The sequence below is a fragment of the Biomphalaria glabrata genome, chromosome 7 (assembly GCF_947242115.1).
Source record: "Biomphalaria glabrata chromosome 7, xgBioGlab47.1, whole genome shotgun sequence".
In the NCBI taxonomy this organism is placed as follows: domain Eukaryota; kingdom Metazoa; phylum Mollusca; class Gastropoda; family Planorbidae; genus Biomphalaria; species Biomphalaria glabrata.
Genome location: NC_074717.1, coordinates 40,150,448 through 40,165,715, shown reverse-complemented (window position 1 = coordinate 40,165,715; position 15,268 = coordinate 40,150,448). Strand labels below are relative to the sequence as shown.

General features: G+C 33.5%; 1 protein-coding gene across 1 annotated transcript; it reads right to left on the bottom strand.

Moving 5' to 3' along the window:
- Positions 1–4,337: 4,337 nt before the first annotated feature.
- On the bottom strand, positions 4,338–15,200 carry LOC106066097 (RNA-binding protein NOB1-like). Its single transcript, XM_056034573.1, has 8 exons — positions 15,057–15,200; positions 9,105–9,237; positions 8,299–8,432; positions 8,136–8,192; positions 6,758–7,177; positions 5,710–5,807; positions 4,990–5,131; positions 4,338–4,606 (listed from the first exon to the last, which is right to left on the bottom strand). Exons 1-8 carry the CDS (start codon positions 15,120–15,122, stop codon positions 4,343–4,345), a joined length of 1,314 nt encoding a protein of 437 aa, XP_055890548.1. The 5' UTR covers positions 15,123–15,200; the 3' UTR covers positions 4,338–4,342.
- Between the last annotated feature and the right edge of the window lie 68 nt (positions 15,201–15,268).

Genomic DNA, 15,268 nt, shown 5'->3' with positions numbered 1-15,268 from the left:
CATTGGTGTTCGTTAGTAACAATATTTCATACAATTAATGTACACACATACCTTTTAATAGTCATCGGTTGTGACCTGCACATTTTGTGATACCTGATGCAGAAAAGCCATTGTCAGCAGGGTGTCTAAGTTCTCTGTCCTTACCTGCAAGTGTTTTTCTTTTGGTCTCAAATATGTCTCAAGCAATCTTTGCAAGAGTTATCCAGATGTCTATTTGAGAAGCCATTGTGTGATAGATGTTTTTGGTGAGAGTGAAAAGACATCTTATTTGGGAGGTACCTCTGTTATGCTTCAAGCTTGCCAAAAAAAAAATATTGCCATTGCACACGGTCAGCTCATTCAGCTGTTGAAAATTAGGTAGTAACTACATGCTTACTACAGCAGCATTCATGATTATTCTTATTGTAATTGCAGTGTTTGCCCAATGAATCATTCAAGGAGCCTTGATGTTTCCTATAGTACCAGGTCTAAAGCTATTTAAAAGGGTTGTCTGAACCTCTGCTTTATGCATTTGAGTTTTGGGAGATCAAAAGTGCTGGTTACCTTAGCCAACGTGTTGTCTCTCTCTCTCTCTGGACTTTGATGCTTCATTGGATGCTCTGTGGCCGAGAGTGAAATACTATACATCAATATGTCAAAGTGGTCTACCACATTTAAGGGGTAGTTATTGGCAGTTATTTGTGGAGCTAAGTTCAAATTGGGCAACATGACTTTCATTTTGAGATTGATAGGGCCAAGAAACCAGCAAATTTGTTTTCAGCAACCTGAAGATCCTGCTGAGTGTGTACAGTTGGTAAGAAGCATGCAATCTTTCACACTAAGAAGCACTGTAATATTTATTTCTTATGTATTGGAGAGTAGTATTTGTTACTGTTGGTGTGGCACTTGATGCTGTCAAGCATATGGCACTCAATGGATTCGGCATCACTACATAGAAGAGTGTGTTTTCGAACCTGTGACACCGTTAGCTGCACACACACACACACAAAATGTATTTTCTGATTCAGCCCGCGAGGCAGGTATATTTGTGCGATTATTTAACGGTATCTTCTTTGTATGGACATCTAGATCTAACACTAGAACTTCAAGTTTTGATTTAGAACTCTAGTCTAGATCTAGAAGTAATTTATATTGGATTTAAGTAACAATATAAGCAACGCTTATAAACTTCAATAAAATTGAAACAACTTTAAATTTACTTAGTTATGTCATAATTACGGCTGTCAACGCCATGTTGGCTATAGACCTAGATATAGTCTACAGCCAAATTTACATTTCTTTATTTTTTACTTTGAAAAATTACAACGGTCAGACTAGAGTTTTCCCCGTTTGGCCAAAGAAGTAGTAATTCTTTTCTCACCGATATAGACAAACTATTAAATTACTAGGAAAATCGTTTTTGAGATAAGCTGTCCAGGTTTCTTCTGGATCCAGGTTCCACTTCTGACTTGAATAGAGGTATTGTAAAAGAAAAAAAATCAAAATGAGCATTGTATGTTGGCAGTACTAAGTACTGAACTGGTGGCTGAAGCTAGAAATGTAATGATATTAGTGATAAAGTGTGTTGAAAATAAATGCTGAAGTTAAAAAGTGGGAGGTAGTTTTCTGTAACATGTAGGGCCTACTCTCAAAGCTTAAATCAGTCTTTCCTCCTCAGTGTTTGGTGTCCAATGTTCACAACCATATGGAAGAACAGAAACCACTATGTAACTGTTAAAAACAAAAGTGTTTCTAAGAGATATAAAACATTTGAAATAAATAATCTATTACAATTTCTTTGGGGCTTGCAAAGAACTGACTTCTTGGGACAGTACCAGGAAAAAAGAAGAAGCGGCACACAGAGAACGCTATGTGAAGACAAAGATTGGACGGGCCTGCCATTGAAAGAGGTTATATCCAAAGACAGAGGAATGGAAAGATGATAGACTTGTGTGGTGCCCCAACGGTCCAACAGACTAAAGGATACGTGAAGGGGGTGTATCTAAGACAAATAAATTACAGAAAGTTCTTGACACATGGACCAATGTATAGGGCACTGAATTGAAAGGGATGATTACAAATCTTGAGCCATCTAGATAATTATTAAAATAGTCTTTTTATTATATTGTAGGCCTATAACGTTATCTATCGGTTCAATTAAGACAAGTCTAAAAGAGCTTTTATTTGTACTGAAGAACTTTTTGTAAGCAAGCAGTAAAATAAAATTTAAAAAGTCATAAAAATACATTAGAGTTGAGAGAGCCATTGAATGTATTTCCCAATGGCAATGGAATTGAGCCTTTTTTTTTTCAAGTTATAATGTTGTTTTTTATAAACCATTCTTGTTTCATCATAGATTTTTTTTTTTCCATGGGCTACCTACGTTTGGCAGTACCGGTATAAAGAACTTCATTTTCTATCTCTGCTAAGGTAATCAGATATTTGGGGAGCGAAGGCGGGACACATGTCGATCATGGGACGTAAAAGAAATAGGCTCAGATTTTTGTTTCAGGCAATATTTCATTCAATAATTTTAGTACAATACATCAAAAAGTACACACACACACACACATTTACTCATAATGTACACACATAGTGACACATACAATAATTTAAATAATTCCAGCTAGCCTAGGCTTTCTGAAAAGGTTTTCCAAGATTGATCATCTTTCTGTGCGATCCATTTGAAAGGGTTAACCTATCGAGTAAGCCGCTTCTTTCTCTGAAATACTCGGCACAGTTTACGTAAAACTCAATTAAAAGATAGTCGCTGCTACATCACTTTTCTAATTAACCCACGTCATCCAAAATAGTAAGTCGTATGCGGACTTCCTTTTCATGCATTTCTGAACCAATTCGTCAATGACAGAAGATATTTCAACTAACATTAGGCCTATGCCTCTCAGTAAACAGAACTTCTGCATGGAGAATTGCCGCGATGCGTACAAAATGCAGCCAAAATTCAGCACACGGGTTTTTAAGTAAGCTTTTGGCTACGATGCGACATTTCTCTCCACCGAAGGCTTCAGATGTAACCAACTGGTCTTTCCATAGTCCGAAATTCCGCTATATTCTAAAACGACATATACATAAGGAAACGCCCTAAATACGGTATTTTAAGTTAATAGTCAAAGGATTAAGAAACAAAAAAAAAAGCGTGACATTATCGACTTTTTTGAATGAAAGCGGGACATTGGCCATCCCGCCAGGACATTTTATGAAAAGCGCGACAGAAGGTCCAAAGCATGACGTCTGGTCACCTTATCTTATCCTAAAAAAAATGGGACAAGATAAAACTGCCAGTATCTAGCAAAGAGCAGGGTTCCTGGACATCATCACTGTTACATGTAATAGACATGTCTGATGTCTTGGACATCAGATACCACATGGCAGACTTCCAAAGAGCAATACTAAATGAAGGCATCGGAGCTTATACTGACATACATGTAATTGATAGAATCTCTTAGCAGGTATGCATAAAGGAGAAGTCTTGGATTGCAGATAGGGTTAAGATGGTGCAAGAAAATTCTGAAAACATTTGCAGCCACGAGATTATCAGAATGAAAAGAAGACATGTTGAAAGTGGAAAACGTTAACCTCCCCTTACAGCATGGCTAACAGAAACTACCAGACCTTCAATCCTGTACCAGGAAACCACACTACAGAAATATCTATGGAGAACTCACATTTATAAGAATAAAAAAAAAAAGTCAACTGTTGTTAGGTGTATATCTGTGGTAGGTGTTTTTGCTAAGTTCCTAGTACTGCATCATTATTTCATATTGGTTGTCTCAATGTGATGCAAAAATGTTTCAACTTGAAAAAAATTGTCACATGTTATGCCTATTTAATATTATTGTACCTGGTATTTATCATGTTTCCTCTCGGTACAAAACAGTAAAATGAGAAAGGTGTATATTTAACTCGCAAACAGTAGTGTTAACTCCTAACAACCTTGACCAGTTTTCTCTGTCAGATGTACACAGCCTTTCAATGGAAGAGTTGAAACTCTTCTCAAAACTTAACTCTTTTAAAAGAAAATGATTTACCATGAAAATCAGATTGGGCTTAAGTAAGTTTGTGTGTGTTGTTTTTAATATCAAGAACTCAGAAAACAAAGAAGGAGTACTTTAGCAAAAACACTTCTTACATTTTGAGTGTTTCTACAACAATTTTTAGTGATTGTAATTTGAGTACATTTGCCAATTACTTTCTTCTTCTTCTAGCCAGCTTTATTGCTGCTGAGCTGTGAGCTCTTTTGCAGACAGTGCCGCCAATTACTTTCATATATTTTTGTTTCAAAGAATTGAATATCAAGATAAAAATACTGTTTTTACAGTAAGAGTCAACACAAAACATTTATTTATTTTCCTTTACGTTTATTTAAGCGCCTGTAACCATCATTAGGGTTACGTTTAGACCACTGGCGTCCAGTTATTCCCAGCTGTGCAGCCCGGCTTGTGACATCATTGATTGTGAAGGGGCTCATGTCCGCAATTATATCTTGGGACAATACATCGATTTTCTGAAGAGATTTCTTGGATGGCCTTTGATCAGGAACTGGCTGGTCTGCACATAAAATTGGATTCATGGCATGTTTGCCTCCTTGAGGTTTAGGCAACGAATACTGAAGGAAAAATAATCATTAAATTATTGTGGGATAATGAACATTTAGGCAAAGTAACATTTATAATACTTTAGCAGCACTAGCTTATATGTTTTTTTCTATGTTAGAACTATTAAATATTTAGCCTCAGATTCAATTTTACTAACAGACAGGACTAGGTGGCTGTTTAGTCTGTTGAGGTTTACAAAGAAGTGATAATATTTTTTTTTAATACCCATACAAAACTTAACACTTTACAGACAGCATAAAAATGCTATTCTTTTTATCAAATGACAAAAAAAATATACAACTTTAGGCAAACGAGAAATGTTGATTGAAAGAAAAAAATGTATAACTGCTGAATTATTTGAGCAAGGTTTTAATAACTGTGTTATCAAACTGACCTTCATGCCCTTAGTACGTATGGTATAGTTTTTAGCTAACCAATATTTGACAGAACCATCCTGCTCAATAGTTGTCGAGAGTCGCTTTAAAGTTCTATTGCCGCAATGGGGACAAAACACTCTGGATGTGTCTTTAGTGATTCTGAAAAACAATGGACCAAAATTAAATAAGTCTATTTCTGCATAAAATTCTATTACAATGTTCACGTTGAAATCCCAACTCGATTTTGTTAAATTTCTTAAAATTCTGAAACTGCTTTTGCATTTTTTTCTAATTACTAAAATTTGACAATTCCAATTAACAACTTTTTGGGGGAGAAACTTCAATACACATTATTAATAGCTGTAAATGTATACTGAGCATGGTATTGTGTCTGTCATTGCAACATCTGTAAGAATTTTATATTCTATTGTATTAAAATTTATTTTATTGAAAGTTTATCAGTACTTTGAAGAGTTGTAAATTTTTTTTTTGTTAACACTGTTAAGTCAGGGACAGAAAATCACTTTAAAAAAAAATCAACTATTCTATAAACTGGGAAAAAACAATTTTTTTGGATAACACTGCACAAAATAGAATATGTAGCTAATGAAAAATATTTCTCCCAACATTTCTGTTTTATCTTTCAATTCATCACATGAATTAAGCTAAACAAATTGTAACTCTTATAATGGAATCCAACCCACATATATTTTACTGTAAAGAAACAAATTGACTACCTCAAGCATCCAAAACACCTTAGAACATAACTTTTGGCTTTTTTTATCAGCATACCATCCACGGAGAGAATGTTGAGACCCATCTGAATAAGCACATTCTAGAAAAGAGATTATCACAATGAGTGCAATGTAATGACACAACAGTTAGATCTAATTAAAACAACACACAAAAAAACATGCTATTAGAAAGTGAAACTATGAAACTAAGACCTTAGCAATATACACTACCAAACACAGTGAATTTTGCTTAATGAGTGTACAAGTAATTCTTAAAACCAGCAAAAAAAATATAAAAAGTTGCTAAACGAGTGAATTTAAACACATCAAGTGAAAAGAGAAGGGAAAGTCCCATATTGTTCACCTGCAACAGAGGTTAGAAGGCAAGAGGTGTTTCATCGACATTAAGAATAAGAACAAGATAGTGGTTATTCAAGCCACTGATTAATTTTATGATAAGACTGTGTCACATTTACACCAAACTATCAAAAAAAAACTAAAAATGTCTCTAGACATCCTTCTAGGAAGAAAAATGAATTAAAAATGGCTTATAATCAGTAAATAACTTTTTTTTTTGTTACTAATTGAATTCTCATTCACAATTAGCTTCTTTCACAACAGAAGATTCTGAATTTCGCTATTTACAATGTGTGTGCACACATATACACCCAAAATTTCTTTGAAGGAATGTTATAGAAAAAATATTTTTTGGGCATAAAATGCATGCTTGAATTAGACACAAATTTGTATGAAGAAAACTGTTTCACTTAATTTTTCACAACCCCAGTAAGATTCTAGAAAGAAGATTGCTTTTAAGTGAGGTTACATTGTCTTAGTTGTTTTCTTTGTTATTAAACAACAATTAACATATCTGTGCATTAAACATACAATAAAGTTGAGAACAAACTAAACAAATTCATTCGTAAAAACACATGCATGAGAATAATTTTTTTAAATTAATAAATTACGTAACTTTGAATAAGCAGAAATAACAAAATGTTCATGTTGGTAGAATCAAACGAATCTAAAAGGAATTTTAAACATCATTCACCTGCATTGCAAAATCTGTTGTTAAACAGCCAACACAGACTTCATCTTCTGATGTGGTCTCTACACCCATTGACTTTTTCACTTCTGTTATGTTTCCAGGAGTAATCCATCCATCATCTTCCTCCTCATCATCATCTTCCTCATCCTCACCTTCTTCACTTTCATTTTCAGCATTACTATCTTCATTAAAATGTTCTTTTATATCACAATTATCTGATTCAGAGTCCTCCTTCTTCCCTTCAAGTTCCTCTGTGTTTTTATTACTGTCAGATTTCTCTTTCTCAACATCTTCCCCTTTATTCAGTGTTTCTTTATCCTCATCGGTGTCTTCAACCTCATCACAAATTTCTTCATCATCACTTTCATCAGCGTTTTTCTCTCCAATTAAATTTGATGGCAAAGCTTCTCCTTCAGCATATTGCTGAAAAACAAGTCAAATAGACACACAGCTAAAATTAAAAGGAATTTGTAAAATGTCAACCCAGTAACAATTTTTTATTCCAACAGTACAGTAATAAAAGAGATTGAGACAGCCATTATGCTGACATAAGTTTGACTAATTTTATTTGCTGTACTGGACTAAAGAGGCACAGCGGCTGAGCATTAAGGCGCTTGGCTTCTGAACCAGGGGGTCGTGGGTTCAAACCCTGGTGAAGACTGGGATTTTTAATTATGGGATTCTCTGAGTACACCCATCTCTAATGACATTAGTTGGGGAAAAGTAAAGGTGGTCAGTCATTGTTAACAGTGGCCCACATCGAAACTAGAAATATGTCAGGCCAGATCAAGCTGGATAGAGGTTGGTCAGATATGAAATGTCAATAAAGACCATGAAGTCATATTTTGTAAATAAATGTGTAGTTCAGTTACAAAAATGTAATGTAATCTTCTAGAAAAGTCTTTTTGAGAGACTATAGAAAAAATGATGCGCGATATTGGGGTCATTGGTCGTTAGTAATTTGATCCAGTAATCATTGGTAAGGAGTTATTGGTCATTATTTATTGTTCACTGTACTTAGTGTAATATTAATAATTCTTGTCAAACTACTTAAATAAATACTTAAGCGATTTATACAAGTGATATATGTTTGATGTGATTTTTGTTCCTCTTTGGATTATTTATTTCATTTGAGTTAATTGAGTTAGAAAACTTTAAACAAATTTTGAAAACTTTAAGCAAATTGTTTTCAACACTGTGTTTGTTCAGTGTATTACTATATTTAGGCACCTGTTGATTAAAAGAAAAAATTATTTTGGAGCAATTCTTTTGAAACTGCTATTACTATTGTCATAATTATACTATACCAGATATCCCTCCAACCAAAATGTAAAATAAAAAAAAAATTCTAGTCAGGAATTTAAGATAATATTATACTAACCTTTACAGCCAACTTCACACCTGAAGAATCACTAGTTCCTCCAACAACATACTGTGACTGTACAGAAAGATCAAATAGTAGGTTATTAAATCATTTTTTTTAAATAAAGTAGATCTTACTTAGTATCAACCTTTCCTTTATAAATAAATGAATAAATTAATACCTTTGTAGGTGGATCTTTATTGATATGATCTGTACCTTTAAACTGCTTTTCTAAATCATAAACTAAGGCCAGAACTTTTAAATCCACTGCTGACAAGGATAAATAATCACCAGTTTTTTTAGCAAATGCAGAGACTGAAATATAGCAATGTTAAATAATGTGAGCATGACATTAGTACACACTAATCAGTAAAATATAGCATAAGTATATTTGGCAATGTTAAATAATGTGAGCGCGACATTAGTACATGATACTACTCAGTAAAATATAGCATAGGTATATTAATTATAAATTACAGATACAGTATAGCAAACAAAATTAGTCAACCTTATGTCAGCATATTGGCTGTCTCAATCTCTTTTATTCAGATTTATTTTCAGAAAAAAAATTCTTTCCTGCATTTGACAACATGCCCTTTTGTTTTTATTTTTTCATAAGCTTTTACATTTGGCTTGTCTACTTAGACCATTTATTTCTTTTTATTTGCTAGCTAGTGGTCCTTTAATCCAATAGTGCATATTGCAGTAAGATGCATCATTTACAGAAGATGCCTAAATTTTATCTTGAAAAAAAAAATGACTAGGTAACTAAAATTTGAAGCATTTGCAAAATAAAAAATATATTTTTTTAAAAATAAAAGATTTAGATCTATTAAAAAATATATATACACATTTAAAATACTTTGTTGTTATTAATGCCGTTATCAAGGATAAACTGTTCACATTTTTTTGTGTATTTCTTTTAAATTTGTGGAGATGGAAAAAACAATAATGAGAACAATAACTTCAGGTAAGCACTGTATTTACCAAACTGTAAGGCTTCAGTTGATGGCTCTTTGAAGTTAATGCTGATTGGTAGCAGATTCAGCCGCCTTCTTGTTGCCCTATCAATACTTTCTTCAATTACTTGTGGAACAGTATAGACATTTTCAGCTATTTCCTGAATTAAAAAACAACAACATTGTTTGCATTCAAATTTAAATGATAATCTTGTCACTAATGTCACTATATTTCATGTAAACATAATGATGTTTAGAAAAAAGAGACAAAATGTCTACTAGACATTATTAATGTGACTGTAGATAGTAAAACTTTCTGAGAATTATGTGGTGTGAAAAGCATGTCATCAATATAATAATTTTAAGTGTATATATGTATGTTCAGGAGCAATTATGTACTTTCATTTTATGTCTAACCATTTATCAAAAAATGCTAAGTTAAATGCAAAAGGTCAAATTTTAGTGCTTTTGTGAGCTACTTTAAGTCCTAAGCCTTAAGTCTAAAATAAAGATGACTGGATCTAAATTTATATATAATAAATACTGAACTATTCTTTTTTTAAAAATGGCATTGCAGTTTTGAGTTTAGTCACATCTGCACAATTTAGGCCATGTTGTGCCCGTAATCCTTTAAGGATCACTCTCCCTTTAAATAACAAGGGCTAAATTCTATACAGTTAAATCATTAAAAACAAAATCTATTCACAGTTAAAATAGTAAAGGTAGTAAAAATGTAATAATTTGGTAAAAATCTTATGTAAATATTATATATGTTCACAATTTATAAATCAGATCTTGTTAGACAACCCCACCTCCCGGACAAAGCCCAGTACCTTCCCAGGGTTGACATTATCGAATAGTGTTTTTAAGTTGTGTGATCTAAAACATTTCTCCCTGACATCCTGGTATCTGGGGCAATCAATTGAAGAAGGGTTAGTGATTGATGGTCAAAATTATAAATAATACATTTTAATGTATGCTAAAGAGTATTTCTGTTGGTTCTTCACCAATTCAAATATTCCTGGCAATATTTTATAATTGGGTCATCAGACTTGTCTGAAAGCATAGAATTTTAGAATCATATTTATCACCCAATTCCAGGGCCAGAATTATAATGGCTGCCTGGTGATGTGATATGCGCTCCAGGATGTCATCACGATGGTTTTAGATTCAAACCCTGCCGCTGCCACCTCTGCTGTCCAGCATGGATTTGAGCTAAGCAAGGTGTTATAATATTCAATCTTAACAAAACATCAGAAACTAATGACAAAAGTCAATGTTAAGAAATGATAAACATGTATTATATGTGTAGAATCTAGATATAGATATCTAGTAACAAAGTCTGTAACTGAGTAAGTGAATATTTAATGTATTTAATAAATTTACAATTTTTAGACATTTAGATCTAGATTATTTTAGCATAATAATGATCAATGGCTGATTAATCAATGATTTTGATTATTATGTTATAAATCATTAAAGACTTGAGTCTAGTTAAATCTTTTAGATAATTAAAGACATCAACAACAGGATAGCCAATGCAATGGGCACCATATGACAGCTACAGAAAAAGAGTGTGGAGCCGAACCTGTGTGATGAGCACTGTTCCAGAGTATTTTGCAATATTGTAGTGAAACATAGTCCCCCTACTCTTGGAAGGAAAAAGCTGAATCAGTGAATATCTTCCACATTAGATGCTTAAGGCAGATTCTTAAAATATGGTGGCAAGATAAAATAAAGAAAAAGTCAGACATGCCTACCCCCAAGACCCAGAATGTGGAACACTCAGGTTGAAAATGTGGAATTTTGGGCCCCAATGTGGAACATAAATGCTTTTATGTTAGTCAGCCATACTGTACGCAATATAAATAAAACTTCAATTATAATTACTTTAATAACAATACTAGTTTGCTTCTTATAAATTAGATTTAAATATTATAATTAAAAGTAAGAAAACCTTTAATTCATAATTATGTCCTTTGTTTGAAATCAATAGTTCTAACTCCTAAATGATGAATTCTAACTAAAATGTATTCTAATAACCTAGACTCAAATGTTACTATTTTTATTTGTTACTACTAGATCTAAATCTACTGACTAGATCTAGATTATTCTAGATTTTAGATCTACTTGATTATCTATCCTTTTCTATGGCTCTACTCTAATCACTCTAGATGTTGTCTCTAGTTCTAGATCTACTAGTGACTTACTAGTCTAGACTTACATTTAATATAAGTCCTCTAAGTCTAAGAACACAGATTATAATAATAATATTATAGATCTAAATATTAATGTCTATAGTCTAGATCTATAATAGTATAGACTTATTGAGAACTAAATTTATTACATAATAATGATAGTCTACATAGAAATCTAGAATCTAATCTATCATCTTCTAAGTCTATTTCAATATAGATCTAGATTTAGTATCATCTAGATCTAGTGCTAGTCTGCTAGTCCTACTTTTAGATCTAGAAACTAATAATTAATTTAGACTATGTAATAATACTAATAAGTAGATCTATACTAGTACTATACTTTACTATAGTATTCTAGATCTAGTACTCTAATAAGCCAAATGTTCCATTCAAATCCCTTTCTTTTCTCACAAGTGACAATGGCTCTACTAGTCTAGACTAGATCTAGAATCTAGACTATTCTGATTCAATAATTGATGATAATTCATTATTCAACTATTCATTCATCATTGTCTTGACGTATGGTCTACTGTAACTATCTATGGCAATCTATGGTTACGGTATTGTCACTAGATTCTAGATCTAGTATAGTGACTATAGACTATACTATCTATAGTATTGTCACTATTCTAACACTAACTCAACTGGTTTCTTAGGCTTAGGCTTCTACTTCTAAGTGACTAAGTAATCCAAGAAAAGGATTTTTTAAAAATACGTTATTAAAGACCTAGATCTAGACCTAAATGTAATTAATTAACTTAGACACAGTGTCAGTAAGTTGTGAGTAAGGCTAAGGCCTAAATAAGGCTATACTATAGTTACATTCTAGATCTAGAATCTAGATATGTCTAGATCTAGCTCAACCGTATCTTCATAAATTTAGGACACACCGGGTTCGGGAGGAGATGAAATGTAAACAATAAACACAGACCTATATCTATTTTATTTTGCATTCAGTATTTTCATTTCGCATTATTAATAAATAATGAACAATCGGCGATTTTGTGTGTGTGTGTGTGTCGGAATTCAGACTTGGTGGAACAAAAAATCGTGAATGCGGAACGGCGGAACATGTGAACTTTTTTATGCTTTTGCGGGACGGTTCCGCATAATACGGGACTGTAGGCATGTCTGGAAAGTCCTGCAAAGAGCAAGTTGCTAGGACATTCATGCTGTTATCAGTAGAAGAAGCCTTAGTGCCCTTGGCTAGCTTGGACATGTTCACAGAATTCTGCAAGGTCAACTCCCACAAGATATTTTGTATGGTGATCTAATAGAAGGAAGGAGAGCAAAAGTTCTCCACTTTTAAGGTGTATTAATGTATGCAAGTAGGACATGAAGCTATTCGGAATCAACAACAACAGTTGGGAGAAAAAGAAGCACTGGATAAATCCACATTGAGAGCAAGCATAAAGCCTTAAAGCAGTGTTTCTCAAAAGGTGGGGTGCACATCATAGGTCCTCTTGGGAGGGGGGGGGGTGACATCCTGACAAAAAGGAGGAGGGAGGCGGAGTCTGTAAATTTCTTTTTCAAAGAGCAAAAAGAAAGTTGTAAAAAGAGCAGTTCTAGCTGTGACATATTTTCCACATCCAAATGCAGTATGACCATTTTTTTCCCACATGAACTCTTATTATGATTAAAATAGAAAAAAGTGGATTTTAGATGCCAGGTGGATGAATTTCTGAAGCTCAGAATGTAGGTAAATAAAAGAATATGCATCCTCCGTTTCGGACCCCTCAACTCAAGAAAACATTAAGAAACTGGAACAGACACAAAATAGAGCAGTGAGATTCATAACAAACGAATATTCACATTTGACTAGAGTAACACCTTTAGTAAAATCACTAAATTTACAAAGCCTTCAGGACAGAAGGCTCAAAAGTAAAGTAGCAATCATACATAAAACACTGAACCATAATCTTCAAATACAAAAACAAAATTTAATAAAATACTCTGAAAGACACAAAGATAAAGGCACATTCCTCGTCCCATATGCTAGGACAAATTTGTACAAATACTCCTTCTTCCCTAGTGCTATTAGAGCATGGAATGGGTTGCCTGAGCTAGCCAGGAAAACCAGTGACTTGGCAGAATTTAAGTCATTGGTTAATATGCATGACTAAATGCATGACGCGTAGGACGTAATCATCTTCTTTTTTGAAGTAATGTCTGTATTATATTAGATAAGATAAACACTTATTATCATTTTTTCCTGAAAAAAAAAAAAAGGACTTTAAATGGATGGACCAGCATTAATGACCATTTAATATGTAAATTTGGATTCTAGACATCTATATCTATATATAACTCTCTTCGTGGCCCAACCATGCAGGACACCAAGAAAAAGTCATGGAAAGATAACTCTTTTATTTCTGCAAGTCGGACCAGAGTTACCCCGTGTAACTTTTGCGGTGACAGAGAGTACGGCTCAGAAAAAAAAAGAGAGGGGGGGGGGAACAAGTAATCTTTCTCTTTACATTCAATATTTAACTACATTTATGTGTGTATTTTTTATACACATCAAAATCTGGTGTCATTAAAATAGTTGCATGTTTTTTCTGTAGCTTTGTTTTGATATTTCCCCTTCATATTGCCCTTCGTTTCCTAACCATGGCCACCGCTTCACATATAAATATATTTCATGGAGTCAACAGGTCTTTCAATGTAGTCGAAATTCCTGCATCAGGTAACTGTTTATTTCTATCAGTCGCATTTTTCTGGAAAAATGTCAGTGATGAAACTGTTGCTCTCAAACTTCGCAAGATGGCTGTAAGCTTTGTTTGCGAACATTGGGATAACTACAGAGACGGAAGCAGTCATACACTCTACTTGACAATACGCTGCCTAAATGAATACCTCCGGCATTTATGATGGCGAGCAGGCGTTTTCCCAAACCCACCCCATTTGGACAACTGTGTGTTTCAGGAAGTGTTCACCAATCACTAAATAGTGGCCTATGCTACGCCACAGGTTACTGGTATTATAAATAATTATGTAAAATATAGTAGGCAAAATTGTGTCATAATTATGTCTTTTTCACTACTAAACTGTCTAAACATTCTAATTTAGACTAAATGTTATAAAAGCCTTTCCTGACCTCACTGTGAGAGCCTACAGCACTCCCCAAGGCCAAGGTCCTTAGTCCTAGCTAGCTAAAGCGACACAAACAGAATTAATCTCATCTAGAGTATTCTAGAGGGATGCCACTAAATAGTAAAACAAACATTTGAGAAACACTGCCTTAAACTTAAAGTAAGGGTTTTGTGAGTCTTGGATTGCAGCAGATGGTACACACACCAGAAGTAGATCTAGAAAGTAGGGTAAAATACTAAAAATGTTGCTTTCTTGTGATTACAGATGCCTACTCTAGACTAGAGCCTGTTGTGTATCAAGAATTGGCCTCTTTAACTTTAAAGTAATTAAAGTTTACACACATGTATTGTAATGATTGTTTCTGTAACACACAAGAGAAGTTGTCCAAGCCAAAGTTGCAAAAGGCCTAAATTTAAGCCTCAAAAAACGGTTACTTAACCTGAAACTTTGAAAGTAGTGATACTTAGTAATAGTTGACTTAGAATTATAGATTAGAAAGGCCAAAGGGAAAAAATTGACTCAAGACTCCTCCTCCTGAGTCCTCCTCGTCGAGACGTAAAATAAAAAATGCCACAAGACATTCTATTAAAATTAAATTCTAATTCTATGATATAGAGCCTAAACCATTATTCTGCTAGATCCTAAACTATGTGGCTTCATTTTAACAAGTTACATTAAAATACACTAACTCGAAGATTAGCATTCCGTATGAATGCTCCTGTATCAGCAACAACGTGTTTTACTTTGAACGGCATTTTCTCAATGTTTTTTTGTTTAGGCTTTGTAACTTTCCAAAGCGAAAGTTAATATTATTCTAGATCTATTTGGGAGTAGTTCAGTACTAAAAAAAATATTAGATCTAGATCTACATATCTAGTAATTTGCTAAAATGCACAAAATT